We start from the raw sequence: 18,120 nt of genomic DNA, 5'->3' as shown, positions 1-18,120 counted from the left end.
AGAGGCCTCCATCACTTTTTACGATGTCTAAAATTTCTTAGAAAACGATCAGTGAGCCAGTGTAGTGACAAATGATGAAAGCGATGGTCAGAAAGAGGCCCTAGACCAGGGCCCAGATGCTCAGGCGCGTGGCGGTGGGCTCATAGCCCTGGACCCCAGTCACGTCGCCCAGCATCTTCTGGTCCCTTCCCGGGGTAGGCGAGTGCCACGAAGCCCAGCAGCAGGGGTTCACAGAACAGGGACAGACGATGCGGTCGGGCACTGCGGCCTCACTGCGGGCGTTGGTCACGGTGGGCAGCATGGGCACCGAGGTCGGAGGCGCCCCCAGCATGCCCACCTCGTGCTCCTTCTTGAGCATCTTGTAGGCTGGGGGACTCTGGTGTGGGGGGCAGTAAAGAAGGGCTGGGAACTGAGGTTCCTGGTGCAGAGACAGAGCAGCCGTCCATCCATCATTCTTGTTTACTTATTTTTCAAACTTTAGGGGTTTAAGTTTGAGAAAATCACGAAAACCCAACAACCGCTAGAGGATTCTAGAGGAAGTTCTGACAGGTCAAAGACATGGGCCTTTCTGGTCCAGTTCCCTTTTTTCTGTTCTTTCGGATTCAGTCAGCAAATGACTCAAACAGCAATAAATTAACCAAGAAAAAAAAAGAAGGAAAGAGGATTTACCGTCCAGTAACTTTCAAGAGCTGATTTCTCATGCATTTTAACTGTCTTTTGTTGCTTTTCTCAGCAGAGCCGAATGTCAAGAGGGGACAGGGAGGGTCGATGTCACCCCAAAGAGAAAAGTCTCCCTGATTGCTGGAGGGGTTTCCAGGCTTCCAGAGCTCTGGTTTTCAGTACTGGGTTCTCTCTGACCAGAACAGCCTTTGGGGTGACAACACCTCACCCGTCACCCGCTTCTGAGCTTCCCCGAGAAGGTGTTTTCTGCTGTGTGCGGAGGAAGCCGGTCTCCACTCACCACCAGGTGCGCTGAGGGAGAGTGAGGACGTGCAGCTCTGTCACAAAGGAGGGGCTGGCATGCCCCATGTCAACAGCAGACTGTGTCTTCTTCCCCCGCAATTTCTGGTGCCACCAGACTCAAAGATGACTACTTCTGGGAACCTCAGATCTGGATGTTGACAATAAAAAGATGAACCATCCAGTAAGACAATTAGGCAAGAGGTTTGAGCAGACATTTCACAAAGAAAGATATGGAGGAGCAATAAGCAAGCGAACATTGTTAATCAAAAGGAAGTGCGAGTTAAAACCACAATGAGATGCCAGCACACATCCACCAGAGTGGCTAAAATTAAAGACCGATAACACCAAATGCCAGCAAAGCTATAGAGCAGCTGGAACTCTCACACGGTGCCAGCGGGAGTGTAAAATGGGATGAACGTGGGAAGAGGCCAGGCAGCTTCATCTGCAGTTCAACAGGTGTATATCTATGGCCCGACAATCCCGCCTCTGAGTGTTTATCCCAGAGAAATGGAAACAGGCTTACAGAAAGATTTGAATAAGAATGTTCATTGCAGCCCAAACCGGAAAGAGCTTAGATGCCCATCGAGAGAGCACAGTGCAGAATAATAGATCCATACGATGGACTACTGCTCGGTGACAAGAAGGAGGGCCTTACTGGCACATGCCACAACACGGATAACGCCCAAACATGCATGTCTTTTGCCATGCTGTGCCCTGCGCTATGCATCCAGCCCTTCTGAGGGCAGAACTAAGTCATTCAGTGCTTGGCCTGGAAGAAGATAAAAGGGTCGGACAGACCCACAATGGAAACACATATGGGACTGACCTTATGGGAGAACACTCCTGCACTCCCGGACCCCGGGCCCTCCGGCTGCAGCAGCAGCCCTTCCCCTAACGTGCCCGGACCTCGGCCCTGTGGTCATGTGTGCTGCTTCCAGAATTCATCACGTGCTGTGTGTGTAATAACACGTGCCCATGTGCTGTGTGTGTAACAACCATAATATACTTTGCCATTTCAACCATTTTAAAGTGTACGATTCACAGGCATTAATTCCATTTACAATATTGTACGACCATCGCCACTTTCTGTTTCTGAAACTTTTTCATTACTCCAAACAGAAACTGGCCCATTAAGCAAAAATCCTCCATTCCCTCCTCTTCCTAGCCCCTGGTAACCTCTCCAGGAGACCCCAATCCCTGGGCCGCAAACTGGTACCGGTCCATGGCCTGTTAGGAATCGGGCTGCACAGCAGGAGGTGAGCGGTGGGCCAGCATGCGAAGCTTCATCTGTATCTGCAGCCAGCATCACCTCCTCGGCTCCACCTCGGATCATCAGGCATTAGATTCTCATAGGACCACCGGTCCTGGTGCCAGAAAGGTCGGGGACAGCTGCCCTAATCTACTTCCTGTCTCTATGGATTTACCTATTTTAATGATTTCACATAAGTGGAACCATACAATATCCGTCCTTTTGTTTCTGGTTTATTTCACTTAGCATAATGTTGTCAAGTTTCATCCACATCCCAGCATGTATCAGAACTTCCTTCTTTTACATGGCTGAATAATATCCACTTGCGTGTATAGACCACATTTCATTTATGCATTCCTCTGCCGATGGGCACTTGGGGCGTTTCCACCTTTTGGCTATTGTGAATAATGCTGCAACAAACAGCAGCATGTAAGTGTCTCTTTGAATTCTTATTTTCATTTTTCGGGGGTACATGCCTAGGAGTGGAATTGTTGGATTATATGGTAATTCTACGTTTAGCTTTTTGAGGTATCATCAAACTGGTTTCCATAGCAACTTTACATTCGCACCAGCAATGGATGAGCGTTCCAATGTCTTCGCTTCTCATTGGTACTTACGATTTTCTATTTATTTTATACCATGCGCTTTTGCATACACAGTGTCCTCTTCCTTGCCCAGCATCTCCCTGAAGCCTTTCCTGACCCACCCAGGTCTGTGGTCCCCCTCACCGCACCTTGCCCCGCCACTGTCCTGGGACAGATCGTTGCTCGGTGTCCTCCACATCCACACGTCTTGAGCTCCCTGAAGGATGGGGTTTGGTAGGTCTCTGATTCATCTCTGTCTCCAGCACCTGGCACAGGCCCACGCTCAGTGGACGCTGTGGCATGCAGGGATGGAAGAATCGGTACCCCACTCTAGCTCGGAGCAAAATGATTTCTCTCGTCTGCCTGAAGGTATTTATAGACAAGGGTATGGAGGAGAATTACACATCTAGGAGAGCTGAACAGAGAAAGACTGTGGGGGTGTCTTTGTTCCTCTTTGGTGGGGGGATGCACCTCTTCTGAGGCCTCTTGAATTCTGGAGAAAAAGAGATGTCAGGGAATGTGGGGGTCGGCCACGTGGTACATAGGCATCAGCAGTGGGGCAGCGGGATTCGATTCAGCCACTGCGAGCATGACAGCTCTGCCACAGTGGCTTACATTCATCGAAGTCCAGGGGAAGTTGTCCAGGGCTTGTTTGACAGCTGTCCCCACAAACTTCCCAGGGGCGCAGACTCCTTCCAGTTCACTACGCCGCCATCCTAGGGTGCGGTCCTCTCTGACCCAAACCAGCAGCTGGAATTCAGGCTGGAAGAGAAAGGGGTTCTGGGGATGTTACCTGCCACAGGAGCCTTTTGCTTATATCCTACTGGCCAGAACGTAGTCACATGGCCACACCTACATGCCAGAGTGGCTGAGATAAGGGGTCTTTATTTTGGGTAGCCAGGTATGAGCTAAAAATTGAGCACTCTATTTCTATAGAGGAAGAGGCGGAGAAAATGACAGCCAGCCAGCTCTCTGCCACCGATGGACGGACGAAGAGAAACACGTATTGAGCGGGTACCATACATCCGGCATCGTGCTTGAGATCTTAAGTGTATTGGTCACTTCTCCCTAAACCCTAAGAGGCAGACATTGCATCGCATCATGCTGATGAGGAAACAAGCTGAGAGCATTGGGTAACTCGCCCAAGGTTACACAGCCAGTAGGGTCCGGAGCTGAGATTACGAACTTTGTCATTTGGGTGTGTTCCCCCAAATCCAAATGTTGAAGGCCCAACCCCCAATGTGATGGCGTTAGGAGGGGGGCCTTTGGGAGGTGATTAGGTCTCGATGAGGTCACCGGGGTGGGGTCTCTGTGACGGGTTAGTGCTTTTATAACCAGAGTTCTCTCTCTTACCGCCTTGTGAGGACACGGTGAAGAGACAGCCATGTCAAGCCAGGCAAAACCGAATCCTCCAGCATTGTGATCTTGGACTCCCTGTGTGTGGTATTTTGTTATAGCAGCCTAAGCTGACTGAGACAGACTTCAGAGCTTTTCCCACCACACCCGGCTGCCTTGGGAGTCTAAGAGTAAAGAGTGAAAGCAGGGGAAGTTCAGCCATCTTTTTCTTGGGTTCAGAACAGCTCTTCAAGCCAGGAAAGGAAGCAAGGGTTTTAAATATGCATTTGCCCCTCATTTTCAATTCTTAGGTGCAGATGGGGAGCAGGAAGACAACATTTACCAGCGCTGAGAACAGGATGACCCCACAAGGGAGAGGTGAGGCTCTTGGGGTGTGGGCAAGACCGCCATTAATGCCTGTGGGCGTCTATTCCCCCATCTGTACTGTGAAGGGAGGAGGATGCATTAGAATTCTTGGGGAGCTTTGCAAAGAATATTTTTTCTCCTTATATGTGTATTTCCTACTTTCCCTCTTCCATGAGGTTCCAGAACCAGCTATTACAGCCAACAATGTTTCTAATACTTTTTAATACTGTATTGTGGTAAGAATGTTAGCACGTCATCTGACATCCACCCTCTTAAATTTTCATGCACACGAGACATTCTGGGGACTGTAAAGTACAACACAGACCGCTAGAACGCACACATCTTGCTTAACCGAAAGCCTATCCCTGTTGATTTAATAACTTCTCATTCCTTCTCCAGTCCTTGGTGAGGCATTGTTCCACTCTCCAATTCTATGAACTGGGTCACTTTAGATACCTCATAAAAGTGGAATTGTGCGGTGTTTGTCCTTCTGTGCCTGGCTTATTTCACTGAGCATAATGTCTTCAAGGTTTGTCCATGTCATCCCATATTGCAAAATTTCCTTCTCTTTCTAAGTGCTGAATAGTATTCCTAATTCGTGTGTGTGTGTGTGTGTGTGTGTGTGTGTGTGTGTGTGTGTGTGAGACATCTTCTTTATGCATTCATCTGTTGATGGACATTTAGGTTGCCATATCTTGACTACTGTGAATAATGCTGCAATAAACACAAGAATGTTAATACTTCTTCAGGATGCTGATTTTAATTATTTTGGATAAATACCCAGAAGTGGGATCATTGGATCATATGGAGGTTCTATTTTTTAATTTAACAGTATGGAAAACCATACTGTTTTCCATAGCGGCTGAACCAATTTCAATTCCCACCGACAGTGTGCGAGCGTTCCGATTTCTTCACATCCTCTCCGACCCTTGTTGCTTTTGCCTTTCTTTTGGGAATAGCCGTCCTGACAGATGTGACATTTTGTTTTGAGAAGAGTAACCTCTCTCCACGGGTTACTTTTCTCAGGCTATAAAAGTGTCTGAAAGAGCAACTTTATGGCCAGAAAGCGTTTATGAAAGAACTTCTGTTACTCAGAACGAAATGTTTTGAATTTTGTCCAAATAAGAGTTTCGAACAGATTTCATTATAGGAGTCATCAAGCGTCTCGTGTAAGACGGCACCTCCCTCCCTCGGCTTCGGTCACTTGCTCATCACAGTGGGTCTGCCCAGCTCCAGCACAGAGAGCTCTAGAGGCAGTGGAAGAACCTTGGAGCTTGCCTAGTCGTGGGGTTTAAACATGAAATCTGGACACAGTTTTGTGTCCAAAATGAGATCGACCGCCAAACCACATCAAGCAGTCGGACAGGTCAGTAGGGAAGCGAGATCCCAATTTGTCGAAAGAAATCAATACCTTCCCTTATACAAACCAGCCTCCGCTATGATGGAAGAGATGACCTGATTTAAAATATCGACAAACCAGATGAAATATCCGGAAATAAGCATTACGAGAAATAGGCGAAACCTCCACGAGGAACACTTCGAAACATTTCCAAAGGCCCGGAAACTGGACAACGGGCACGTTCTTGGGTAGGAAAGCTCACCATCGCAAAGACGGCAGCTCTTCCGAAGGCAGTTTATAAATTTAATGTGATCCAAATAAAAACGCCCAGGGGCTTTTTTCCCAGAACTAGACAAGATGGTTCTAAAGTTTACACTGAAAGCATAAACAAGCAAGAAGAGCCAGGAGGACCCGCGAGAGGAGAGCGATGGGGGAGGGGGGGCCTGGTCTGACAGCAGAACCGGCTGTAAAGCCTCGGGGACTGGCCCAGCGTGCCCAGCACAGGCCCAGGACGCAGACAGAGCGACGGAACAGAAAGCCCAGAAACAGGACCTCGCCTTACGGAAACTGAGTGTACAAAATGCACCCTCTCAGATCTGAGACCTGACGACGGGGCTTTCAATCTGGACGAGTGGGTAGCCGTCTGGGAAAAAGAGAGATGGCTCCGAGTTCACACTGATCGCCACGGTAGCCTTCAAATGGATCAAAGCTTTAAACATAAAAGAGTGAAAATAGAGATGAAGTCCTTTGTTCTCAATGATAACAAGAGCCGTGGCGGGCACGGGGCTGGCTAGGAGTGAGCTGGATTCAGAACGAATTACTAGGTGTGGGATCCAGCATCGATTAACCCACAATATCCTGGGCATGCCTATCCATCATACGCAGGTGGTATTTTTTTTTTTTTTTTTTTTAATAAATCTAAGTTTCTTGACCTGAGGTTTAGAAGGTAATTTGTTTCAGATTACCTACCTGGTCACTCTCAAAGCGTAGCAGGAGACCTAGCCAAGACCATCTGGTCTGGGATCCTACCCGCTGAGCAGTAAGATCGACCGCCAGCCACCGGCCACGGCCACGCAGCTGCTGAAGCAGGACTCAGGGCTTAGTGGAGGTGGGGGGTGGGGGCGGGGCCACAGGACAGGTCAAGGAGCAGTCCTGCCTTCAGGGAGCTGGTCCTCAGTGGGGCAAACAGGCCAGTGACACATACATGGAGGAGGGGGCAGGCATTTGGGGTTTGGGGTCTGGGGTGGAGCAGGAGTTCCTGGGAGTTGGGCAGATCAGGTTTCTCAGAGGCTGCGGTGCGGAGTCAGCTGTCCTGTCAGGTCAGGGATAAACAGGCAAGCAGGGAGGAAGAGAAACCTTGGCCTTGGGTCAGAAAGGCTAAGGCTGGGACGCCAGGAGGAACTTAAGGGGCCAAAGAGTTGGAGAACTGGACCAGGCTCAGAAGGTCAAAGGCCTCGAATACCAAGATCGTGGTGAGTACCGGTCCCATTTCACTTAATAATTCATAAAACACCTACATACGTAATCATGTTGGCTCCTCCGGCCAACCTAGTGACATTGGCTTGTTTTTTTCAACAGATGAGCAAAGAGAGCAGAGGGTAAGGGCCTCGCCCAAGGTTGCACAGCCCAGAATAAAGCCCTGGGTCTCGCGATGCTAGCCTTCCGCTCTTTCTCCTATGTCAGTCACCTCACTCCCGAGGGGCGGGAGTCTGCGCTTCGTCCTCTCAACGACCTGGCAGCTGGGCACGTTTTCTCAGTGGAGGAAGGCGTGACAGGGCAGTTTGAGGCCAATCTGGATCAGCTAGGGGAAGAGACAGGGTAGGGGACAAGGGGCCTGGCCAGGGACGGCCACAGGGAGCATGGCCTTAGAGCAGCATCCCTGGACACACAGCTAGCTGCCCGGGCAGCGAGTGGCCGTGGTTTGCCTCCCGCCTGTCCGGCCCCTCCTGCGTCTCCTTCGCTGCTCCTTCCTCTTCCCCTGTCCCATCCTCAGGGCTTGGCCTTAGCTCAGGGCTCACCCCGCATCCTGTTCCCTTTCCCCATGGACAGTGGGGAGCGTGAGGTCTCACCCAGGGTCGTGGCCTCGGGGCCACCTCTATTCTCACAACTCCTGATCCCAGGTTCCCTGCTCGGATTCATCTCCTGAGCTACAGGTGACACGTTCTGCTGCTCCTAGACGTTTGTCCACAGGCATCTCACACCCGACCTGTGTAGCCCTTTGCCCTCCCCTCCCTGCTTCCCTGACTCCAGGGGATTCTATTTCAATCAATGGCAACCCCAGGTCCCCCACTGCTCAAGCAAGGGTTAAAAGGTCACCCCTCCTTCTCTTTTACCTCCTCTGTCTTGCCACCTGTCCTACTAAATACGACCAGCATCTCTCTGCTCCTCCTGCTGCCCCTGTCTCGCCAGAACGACTACGCTGGTCTCTTACATCACCCCCTGTTCTAGCCAAACAGAGGTGTGTCTGCTGTGCTCAGAATCCTCCAGGGCCTGTCCTCGTAAAACCTGGCACGTGGATGTTCACAGCAGCATCGCTCACAACAGCCAGAGTGGAGATGACCCAGATGTCCATCGTGGGACGAACGGGTGAACAACACGCGAGCTCTCCACACCGCGGGGTGTTATTCAGCCCCGGCAGGGAGTGAAGTCCTGACACCCGCCTTCGCACGGCTGGGCCCTGAAAACATCACGCTGAGCAAAAGAAGCCAGACCCAAAAGGCCGCGTACTGTACGATTCCATTTACATGGAGTCCGGGATAGGCACTCCATCGAGACGGAAAGCAGATCGGCGGTGTCCAGGGCCTAGGAGGGGCTGGGAGAAAACGGGAAGTGGCCGGTTTATTTCTGGGGTGATGAAAATATTCCAACATTGCATAATTCTGTGAATAACACTAAACCATTGAATGGTATACGTTAAATGGGTGACTTGTATGACAAGTGAATTGTATCTCAATAAAGTTATCCTTTAAAAAACTCCCAAACCCCAAACCCCACTTCCAGCTGCTTCCTGTGACTGACGTGGGCCCAGCTTCCTCTGGCCTGTGCCCTTCCCTGTGCCAGCCCCTCCTTGGGCCCTGGTGTCCCTCCCTCGCCACTCAGCTCTTTCTGGAGCTTGCAGGGCCTCCTGCCCCAAGGTGTCCTTTCCCAGAGCACAGTCCTTCCTCTCCGCGGGGCGACCGCCCTGCTCTGTTCAGCTCTCTGTTTATGCACCACCGTCTGGCTTTCCCCAGCCGCGAGACGGGTGGGAGTCGCGAATGTCCCCCGAACTCCCCTTAATCACGCCACTCCTCTCACTGAGTCATCATTTGGCCGTCTTCCCTGCAGACAGCAAGGTCGGGCACGCCGGCACCATCCGTCACTCGTCTTCGGAGCAGCGTCTTACGTCGGATGATGATCGGGGCAGCCAGGATGTTTCGGGCACTCTCCCGGTGCGAGGGTGCCGCAGTGGCCGGGTCCCCGCCCCGAGGAGCTGACGGTCTGGCGGGGGCAGTGGACAGAGTGCACGCGCTCAGCGAGACACGGTGAGGGACGGGGAGCGTTAGACAGAAAAACAGCGTGGGAGGAACAGAAAGCCCTGGAGGCCGGTGACTGCTGACCCCTCACGGTTAGAAGGGCTTCTCTGAGCGAGGCCTGACCGAGCCACCTGACGAGCTCGACAGACAACTGCCCAGTGACTGAACCAGGACCCCAGGGTCAGGATAGTGAGAGAAGGGGCAGGACGCCCCACGGAGCAGTGCGGCCTCCGAGCAGAGCCGGGCCCCACGAGCCCGCCCGGTCTGCTGGGGGGTCGTTGGTCTCACGTCTGCTCCCCGTATTTTAGGTCACAATGAGCAATTCCGCTTCCTCCCCACAAACTTAACACTTCAGCTGGGCCTCTCAAGTTCCTCCCTTCGTCACTATCCCCAGTGTGGCCTAGGGATACTCAGGGTTGGGGGCTGTGACCAGGAGCCCTGAGGTCTGCGGGGTGGTGAGGAGAAATAACTCACTAGCCGAGCGTAGCAGGGGAGCTGGCAGAGGCGTCGCTGGTTCTCCTGCATCCGGCCAGCAGCAGGGGCAGAAGGCGGAGAACCACATGGGCCGGCCAAACCCAGAAGTGGCGCATATCGCTCAAATTCCGGGACTCGGCCACAGCAGGCCACAGGAGGCTGGCACGCAGTCCGGGTGGCTGGCCGGAGGGATGCGAACTGGCAGGGCTCTGTCACCGCTCCTTATTCCCTAAGCTAGCACGACCTCGACGGCCTCCCCCGGGCTATCCCGATTTCTTCCATGCACCACCGCACGTCGGCAATTCCTAAAACTCATCCTCCACCGTGCCACTCATCAGGCAAGGTCGGGGCGGGGGGACGTAAACGGGTCCCCTCAGCCTCTCATGGCCGGGAGAGGGGCCTCCAGTTTCAGAGCCAAAAGAGAACACCACACCCGCCAGGAACGCAGTTCACCATGGTGACCCACCGCCTGGAGAGGGTACCCAGAAAAGGGGGCGTTCCATGCCCTTTGATTCCCTAGCACAGGATGGGAAGGGGGGGGCGCGAGAGCAGGGGCCAGTCTACGCTTCACTCTACGCTTCAGATGGGAGGGCGGGCACTTGCACGGGCTGGCAACCCTCACGACGCAGTGATTCTGGAGCGAGGCAGGCCCTGTTAAAGTGTTCGGTCTCGGGGGACAGCTGCAACGGCTGCTTTCTAAACCCCGGTTCTGACGAGCGGATGGAATACAGGCAGATCTCATTTTATTGTGCTTACTTGATCGTGCTTTACAGATGCTGCATTTTTTTTTTTTAAACAAACTGAAAGCAAGACCCTCCCCCAGCAAAGATTCCAACTCTCTTTACTGTGTGGTCTGGCACCGAACCCACAATACATCCGAGGTCTGCCTGTATTAAAAAATAGGATCATCCTTGGAGACCCGAGACATATGATGCTCATTGGCTGGGCCAGAATCAAGTTCTAAAGATTGTCTCGGTAATATCTTTTTGGACGGGATACAGAACAGCTTTTAAACTAACTCCATCAGTTTTAGAGCTTGGAGTGCTTTTGAGTAGCAAGTGGGTTAATCAATACCACTAGCGTCTAGCATTTACGACGGTATTCATGGGCATCAGTGCCGCTGGTACACTGAATGGCACTTTCTTCCTTAACCGTGACGACTGACCTAAGATACAGCGGTAACTGAGGACTTTGATGCCAGCCGCCTCGGTAGGGAGCACATGACTCGTTTGCCTCGAGACTGGCTGGGGTGAGGGGCCTGTAACCCTCGGGCCCACGTTTAAGATGGCCCCGGGTATGCACACACTCCGTGTGTATGATGATAGCTCCTCGTTCTTCAGTGTACACGGGACTCAGATCGGGGGAATTCGCATTGCATATAAATAACGGCGTTTAAGGAGTCAGCAACATTTCCAAGGTGCCCGAACACAATTCCACTATCATTTTTCCTACCTATCCTGGCACCCTGGTAAAGCAAAACGTTCCAACTTGAAGACCACCTACCGTGACCCGGGCAATGGGGCAGGTCGAGGAAAGGCAGACCACTCATGCCTGTCGGCTCTCCCCAACATGCCACCTGAGCTGTCCTGGTGTTGCAGAGATCGATCGCCTTGGAACACTTGGTAGGAGCCGTCACCACTGTCCCTTCCACGATTACATTTGAAGATGAGCCTGTTAGGAACTCCGAGGCCACTGATAGGAAGCGCTCAGCGGTCACGAGGCACCCCCGCTGCAGCTGCAAAGCAGTGTCAGGGGCTTGGTGGCCGCTCGCCCAGCCGCAGCTTTCAGGCACCAAATGTGGCCGAGCTGTCCCACGGACGTCTCTACAAACTGTGCCACCCCGGTGCCTTCCCAGGAATCAGGTGTCCAGGGTTGGAGGGCGATACAATCACCAAGAAATCTGTAACCAAAGACCTCACAAAAGTAGCAATTTTCCCAATTCATTTTGACGCCATTCTGAGGCCATGAGTCAAACAGAACAAAAAAGCCTCAATGAGACAGACTGACAGTCACTGCCTTAAGTTTTCACTTAAATGGCTCATTTTGGAAACTGCTCAGCTTCAGAGAAGCTGGCCTAGGTGGACCGTGCGACCAGCGGCCCCCAGCAGGACAGTGCTGGGAGCTCCTTCTCGTACATGGTCACTGCAGAGAAGGGACCGAAAACTTCCGGAGCCGGACAGGCACAGCTGAGGTCGTACGCTGGGGCGTTTAGGACTAGACCAAGAACACAAGTGGAAACTCCTTGGGTTTCGTTTCTGTTCGCTGTCTGAACAGATCTCATTTGGTCTCCTGCAGCTGGCGGTGTGTGTGGTTAAATAAACAGACCTAGTCTCACACTAAATGCAGCCTCCCGAGCACGTGAGGATGAGTTAGTCACTCAGCACATCGATGCTGCTTCGGCACAGACCATTGGGTCCTCTGGTCCTTTACTTAAGCGGGGAAGGCGGGAGAGGGGCACAAGGGCACGAGGACCAAGCCAGCCACGTTTGTTGTCCTCAAAAGCTGTGTCTAGACCAGAGTTTCCGAAGTGTGGTCTATGATTTCTATTGGAACACCAAGCACGTCTGTTGTGTCCTCCACCCAAATCCCGGGGTACGTGAGGGTGGCACCTGGGAATGTGCATTGTGGACAAGCTCCTCCAGGATTGGGATGAACAGCCAAGTGTGGGTATCACTCCTCCAGGGGCCCCGCCGAGACCCGCATGCCCCCCAAGGGTCCCGACTCCCTGACCTAATACCTGTTTCTTTTTTTTTTTTTAAGTGAGGGCAAAAAAAGAAAAGACAGAGTGAAGAAGTCACTGTATGTTTATTATTCACAGTTAATCACTACCTACCAAATGCTATCCGCAGAGTTAAAGGATTAAGTACATAGATCTTTTTATTTAAACACTGATTTTTTTTTTAAATATATACACACAAAACTTAGTTCAGCAAGGCTTCATGATATACACCAATTCCAAAATAAAACAATCAAATGGTCCAGGTGTAGAATGCCAGATTCCTTTTACCAGCGGGGAAGGGAGAAGCTATCAAGAGAGGGAGCGAGAGGCCTCTCGCTCCGTCCAGAAGAGCAGCCGCCTCTTGGGCCTCCAAGGGCCCTGGGCCCAGTCCGGCTCCACAACCAGAGTCCAGGGCAGACGCCCAAGACCGCGTTAGAGCCCAAAGCCATCAATGACTCTGCGGCCCCCTTGGTGTGGTCAGAAGGGGACTGGGTGAAGAGAGAAAGGTCACAGGCACATCACTCCGAGGGGCAAGAAGCTGACAGGAGACAGAGCGCTCTGCAGTGGGCTTGGCCTTCCTGCATTTCCAGCCTTCCTTCCCAGCTATCCCTGCTTCCCGGAAATCTTTCCGTTTCGGGGTTGGGGTGGAGCAGCTATAAACACAGCCCGCTGTGAATGAGACCGAAAACCACCCAGCTGCTTCTTGGATGCTGCCCTAAGGCTCATCTGGGCAGGTCAGGTGGGGACACAAAAAGTAAAAGGCATGAACAGATACCCCTGGCTTTCAGAGCAAGAAAAATGAAGACTCATTTTCTACCCCCACATAGGAATACGGTATATCCCGATATAGTCAAAGTGACAGCTTAAATTCCTCGGGCTTTCCTGTGTTTGAAATTTGCTGGCTGGAGGGATTTGCAGCTTAGGGGTCTCTAGGATTAAGGAGGGGGTAGACACCTGAGACCGCAAGGTCAAGGTCACTGAGCCCCCTTTCAGCCAGATCCAGTCCAACGTGGGAAGAGCCGTCGCCTCTCCTTCCCTGGCAGCTGGTCACACCGCAGCCCGGGCAGCGACTCCAGATACCCTGGGCTCCCGGCCTTTTAAACTCCGGAGGGCTCACAGGTATCAAAGCTGAACCTTAACCTCTCCTGCCTTAGGACGCAGAATGCCCGCAGCCCGCACTTCTACCTGCCTCTTCTTCTCTACCCTGTTCTCCCCTCCCCCCGAGGGAACAATATTTACACAGAGTAGGAGACACACCAGCTGAAAAGCTCTAGACTGTCTTTAACTTATTTTAAAACAAAACAAAAAGAACACCACTCATAAGCAACCCTTGAAATAAGGAAAAAGGCACTATAAAAAACGACATGCTCAGTAATACCATTCGGAAGGGACAACTGCGGAGAGAGAGAGACACGGGTTTCAGCTTGACTTTCTCAGGAAGTCATAAGGGGCAACGCTGCCTCCTTTCACCCCCTCTCTGTTTCCAACTTTGACGGAGACACTGGGGTGGGGGCTGGAAGGCGGATTCCTACTCGCCCGCCCCTCCTTGGGCAGAAGCCGCCGCTTCTGCGTGTGTACATGAAGCGCCCAGCAACGGCTGTTCCTTCAGTCATTCTGACTAAAACAGACGTTTTGCATAGAGAAAATACCAGCCCACTTGGTTTCTTTTCTTTTATTATTGGCATCAGCTAGGACTATATGTGGCATTAAACGTCATGCACTGATGGACAGAAGGGAAAAGAGATGAAAAAAAGGACAAAGGAAGAGAAACAGGAGCAGCGGTGAAAATTTGTAATAAAAACTCTTTTTCTTAATTTATAGGTAAGTTTTGGCATTGTTATATCCAACTCCCCCTCCCACCCCCCAAAGTTCCAACCAGGTGAGAGGGTCATCGGGTGACCCGGCAAGGTGTTCCGAGCCCCTCGCAGGCTGCCGCTCGAGCAGCTCGTGGGGTGAATTCTTTTGGACGTGTTTTCCATGTTTCGCTTTCTTTAAATACTCTCCCCTCGACTCCTACACGTTCCGGTTCACAGGGGTGACGTAATTGCGGGGGAACATGCCGGTCTGCCCGTGGCACGCCCCCTTCCACCAGTTGGGGTCTGAGTTATCCATGACGTGGATAAAGTCTCCCCGGCGGAACCCCAGCTCTCCATCCTCCTGGGGGTCGAAGTCAAAGAGGCTTTCTGGACGGCGTCGGCTGCCGCGGGGAGCAGGAGAAACACTGTTACGCATCACATGCTGATGGCGGCGGGTCACCGGGGGGAGGGCACGTGCGCCAGCTTCCCGGCACCTCCTGAAACAAGCCCGTTTCTCCTGCCCGCGCCCTCCGCGTTCGCACGCTCTGAGCCACTGCACGCGGGGGCGGCGCGACCCTCCGCCACCGCGCCAGGAGTCTGGGAGCAGATCGCAGGGCGCCGGCCAGCTGCCGGGCGGAGGGCAGCACGTGCTGCTTCCAGGGAAAGGGCTTTGGAGACGGCCAGCGGGTTTTTTTGTTTAGAATCCAGGATCTGAAAATGCTTCAGTTCTTATCACTTCGTCACTTAAAAAATCCTAAGGTTTTAGAGTTGAAGGTCAAGAGCTTGACTACAATAAGGCAGTGCTAAGCAGAACCGAAGGAGGATTTCGGGAATAGAAACACGGGGTGAGTGTGAGCCTCGCTCCCTCAAAGTACAATCTGCCCCACAGTTTGTCCCCAGGGAAAGACTATTTGAGCGAGTCGAGGACCGCCCTTCCTGGGAACGCAGGCGGCAAACACACCTGTCTCAGAGGCGCAGCCTCTGGAAAAGGCAGACTATTTTACTTCAGACTTCGAATCTTTAATGAGAATCAAGGGCGACATTTTGAATAATGAGCGCTGATGCCCCAGAAGTAATCCTTTGACAAGGCACCTGCTTGTAGCTATTCATTGCTAAAAGTGATCTCTATCCCTCCGATGAGGCTTACCTGTGGCACCTGCTCTATGTCCCGGAGGAATATCTGCTGGTTTCTGGAGACGGATGTAGATCTGTGATAATCTACCAGCTCATTCAAAGAATTGAACTTCACCACCCAGAGGAAATACTTCCCGGCTCCGTCCCGGAGCACCTTGAAGTGCTGCACGTCGTTTCCAAACCTGGGGGGGCGGGGGCACAGGGAAAACACTGGCATGGGTCCGGGGGCTCCGTCCCAGCTAGCGGGGGTCACGGCCACCAAGGAGTGTTCTGGCAACACTCCTCACAGCCTGAGGAGCCAGGGCTGCCGCACGGCATGTCCCCCGGCCGGAGAGTCGGGGCGTCACTGACCGCCCCGATGCCCCTCCGCTAGGAAAGCCTGTGCATCCGTCTAATTCTGAAGACGTCTGTGAATGAGGAAAACGAGAATGTCCTAACCCGTGGCGCACCCTGCACAGCACCAAATGGGACGGAGCCTTAATTCCCTTTTCACGTAGGAAAAAAAAAGAGCAAGAACGAAAATGTCATGTGCTATTTAGACTACGCAAGGTGGGCTAAGAAATAAGGGGAGGGACTGGACACACTTTCGACAATTCTCCTGGACTGGGAACAGTTAAGTCATTTTCCATTCAGGTATTTTAGTTCTATGGATGGGGAAAAGGCCTCAGAACAAAAGAATGTGCTGGGACAATAAATAAAAGAGGCCTAGGCACCCCCCGCCCCACAGAAGGGGCTTCTCGATCACCTGTTACACTGGCCCACACAAGCAAGCAAGGGCTTGCCTAAGCGGAATGTCCGGCCAAACATCAGCTCAACGAGGCCCTGCTTGTCCCGCTCACTGCTGAGTCCTCAGTGTCCGCACCAGCGTCTGGCGCTCTGAAGGCATTCTATGACCGCTGAATGAATGATAGCTGCTCCTCCCTCACTCCTCAAGCTAAGGAAGCACGTCTTACAAACGGCCCAGCAGGTGGCAGCACTGAGCTTCTAGGAAGCCGAGCGCTTAGAAACAGTACTTAAGTCCTCGCTTGAACATCGTCCACAGGTTCTGTGACTTGAAGTCAAAGGACTTACGACAAAACCAGTTTTACCACAGGCTGACTGACAAAAGCAAGAGTTAAATTCCTACAGCATCTCATCAATCTTATCACGAAAGCATCATCTGAGGACCTGCTGTTCTATTTCACGAGAGAAAAAAGGCAGATGGGGAGAAAGCTTTAGGAGGAAAAAGGACATAGTCGAATGACACTTCTGGCCCCAGAGAAGCCCACTCCCGCCGGGCTGTGAACGGGTTTTGGAAGGGACCACAGTATTTTCCATCATGAAACTAGAGAAACATCTCGGAGACAGGGTTCTTGAACCTCCTTGGCGAAGGCCATCTGTGTTGACAAAGATGGCTAATGCTATCTGCATACACCTTTAAACCTTTTGTTGGACAGAACGGAGTGGGGTGAGCTTCCTGGTGGCCCCCATGGGAGCATGTGCGTGATCAGTGGTGCTCAGGCAAGGCCCCCACCGATCACCAGGCTCGGCGAAGCCTTGTCCATCGCCAGCGATTAACTGCCTGTATCGTCTTATGTTGTTTGCTTTACACTCGGGTCAGTATGTAATGTAAGGGAAACAGATAAAATACAAGTTAACGAGAAGCATAATGATAGTTTCACCTCAAGGTGCTCTTCACTCGATCCTCATTTGCATGTGTTTAATCGAGCATATCAAAAAACCACCATCTCTAGGCATGTGGGCGCACGGGGGTGTACGGGAAACCTCTGTACCTTCCACTCAATTTTGCTGTGAACCTAAAACTGCTCTAAAAAATAAAGTCTACTAATAAAAAGCCATTGTTAGAAGAAAAACTGATGATTAGATCCAGTTCGACGTTTTCATGTTGGGACTATGGCTGTAAGGTATTGCTAATACCACCTGAAACCACCTCCCGTATCTTCACTGAGAAAAAAAAAATACAAAAATTCTTAATTTAAATTTACATATCAAAAAACCTACACTTTACACATTTGGTCCTAAAATAAAACAAGATATTCAGTTTATTTGTGAAACTAAATAATCTTTCCAGCATTTGTAAATGGCAAATAATAAACTGTCTTATAGCCTTCGTTAAAAAAAAAAAAAAAATTTTTTTTAACCTAATCACTTATCATATAAATGATTAACTGATTTGTGAGATTCCTAGGGAAGGGGTTCCTGTGATAATATATTAACTAGAAAAGTACATATGACAATTTGATTCTTTATGTCACAGATGGGGAATCCTCTAAGAATCCTTGTTTAGAATCCTCTAAGCTCTAAATTTATATTCTCCGTGACTCCCGGGGTGGTGGAACTCCTGCCTTCCCCGGTCCCTGCTCACCAGCTCCCTTCCACATTTAAGCTTACCATGGGCGGGGAGCAGAAAGCCCAAACCCTTGTGGTTTAAAGTTACTGAGAGGCCTAGGATGGTGCTGGCAGGTTTAAGCCAGATATCTGGTGAAGGTGCGCGAAGGCCTCTGAGATGGCCATCGGCCAGTGCTTAGAGCGCCGCAGGGCTCCCACAGAGGTCAAGGTGCCCGTGAGGAGCGAGCTGGGTGTGCAGACACCAGGGCGTGGTGGGGAGTAGGGAAAACGCAAGCGCATGCAGCTGACGCACGGCTGCTG

General features: G+C 51.6%; 2 protein-coding genes across 2 annotated transcripts in view; both read right to left on the bottom strand.

Annotated features, from left to right (window-relative positions):
- SLC25A19 (solute carrier family 25 member 19) overlaps nucleotides 1-12,475 on the bottom strand; it is a 28,676-nt gene extending 16,201 nt beyond the window's left edge. The window contains exon 1 of the mRNA XM_039859717.1: nucleotides 11,326-12,475. The gene's annotated coding sequence lies outside the window, so the exon portion shown is untranslated. The remainder of the gene's footprint in view (nucleotides 1-11,325) is intronic.
- A 133-nt stretch (nucleotides 12,476-12,608) lies between these two features.
- The window catches only part of GRB2 (growth factor receptor bound protein 2), a 62,365-nt gene continuing 56,853 nt past the window's right edge, over nucleotides 12,609-18,120 (bottom strand). Inside the window, exons 5-6 of the mRNA XM_039859727.1 lie at nucleotides 15,492-15,653; nucleotides 12,609-14,738 (exon numbers count right to left, since the gene is read on the bottom strand). Coding sequence (XP_039715661.1) covers nucleotides 14,555-14,738; nucleotides 15,492-15,653 — 346 coding nt within the window. The 3' untranslated portion in view covers nucleotides 12,609-14,554. The remainder of the gene's footprint in view (nucleotides 14,739-15,491; nucleotides 15,654-18,120) is intronic.

This window comes from Pteropus medius, unplaced genomic scaffold, assembly GCF_902729225.1.
Source record: "Pteropus medius unplaced genomic scaffold, Ma_sr-lr_union100, whole genome shotgun sequence".
Taxonomy (NCBI): domain Eukaryota; kingdom Metazoa; phylum Chordata; class Mammalia; order Chiroptera; family Pteropodidae; genus Pteropus; species Pteropus medius.
Note: the sequence above shows the minus strand (reverse complement) of the source record. Positions and strands in the feature narration are given on the sequence as shown.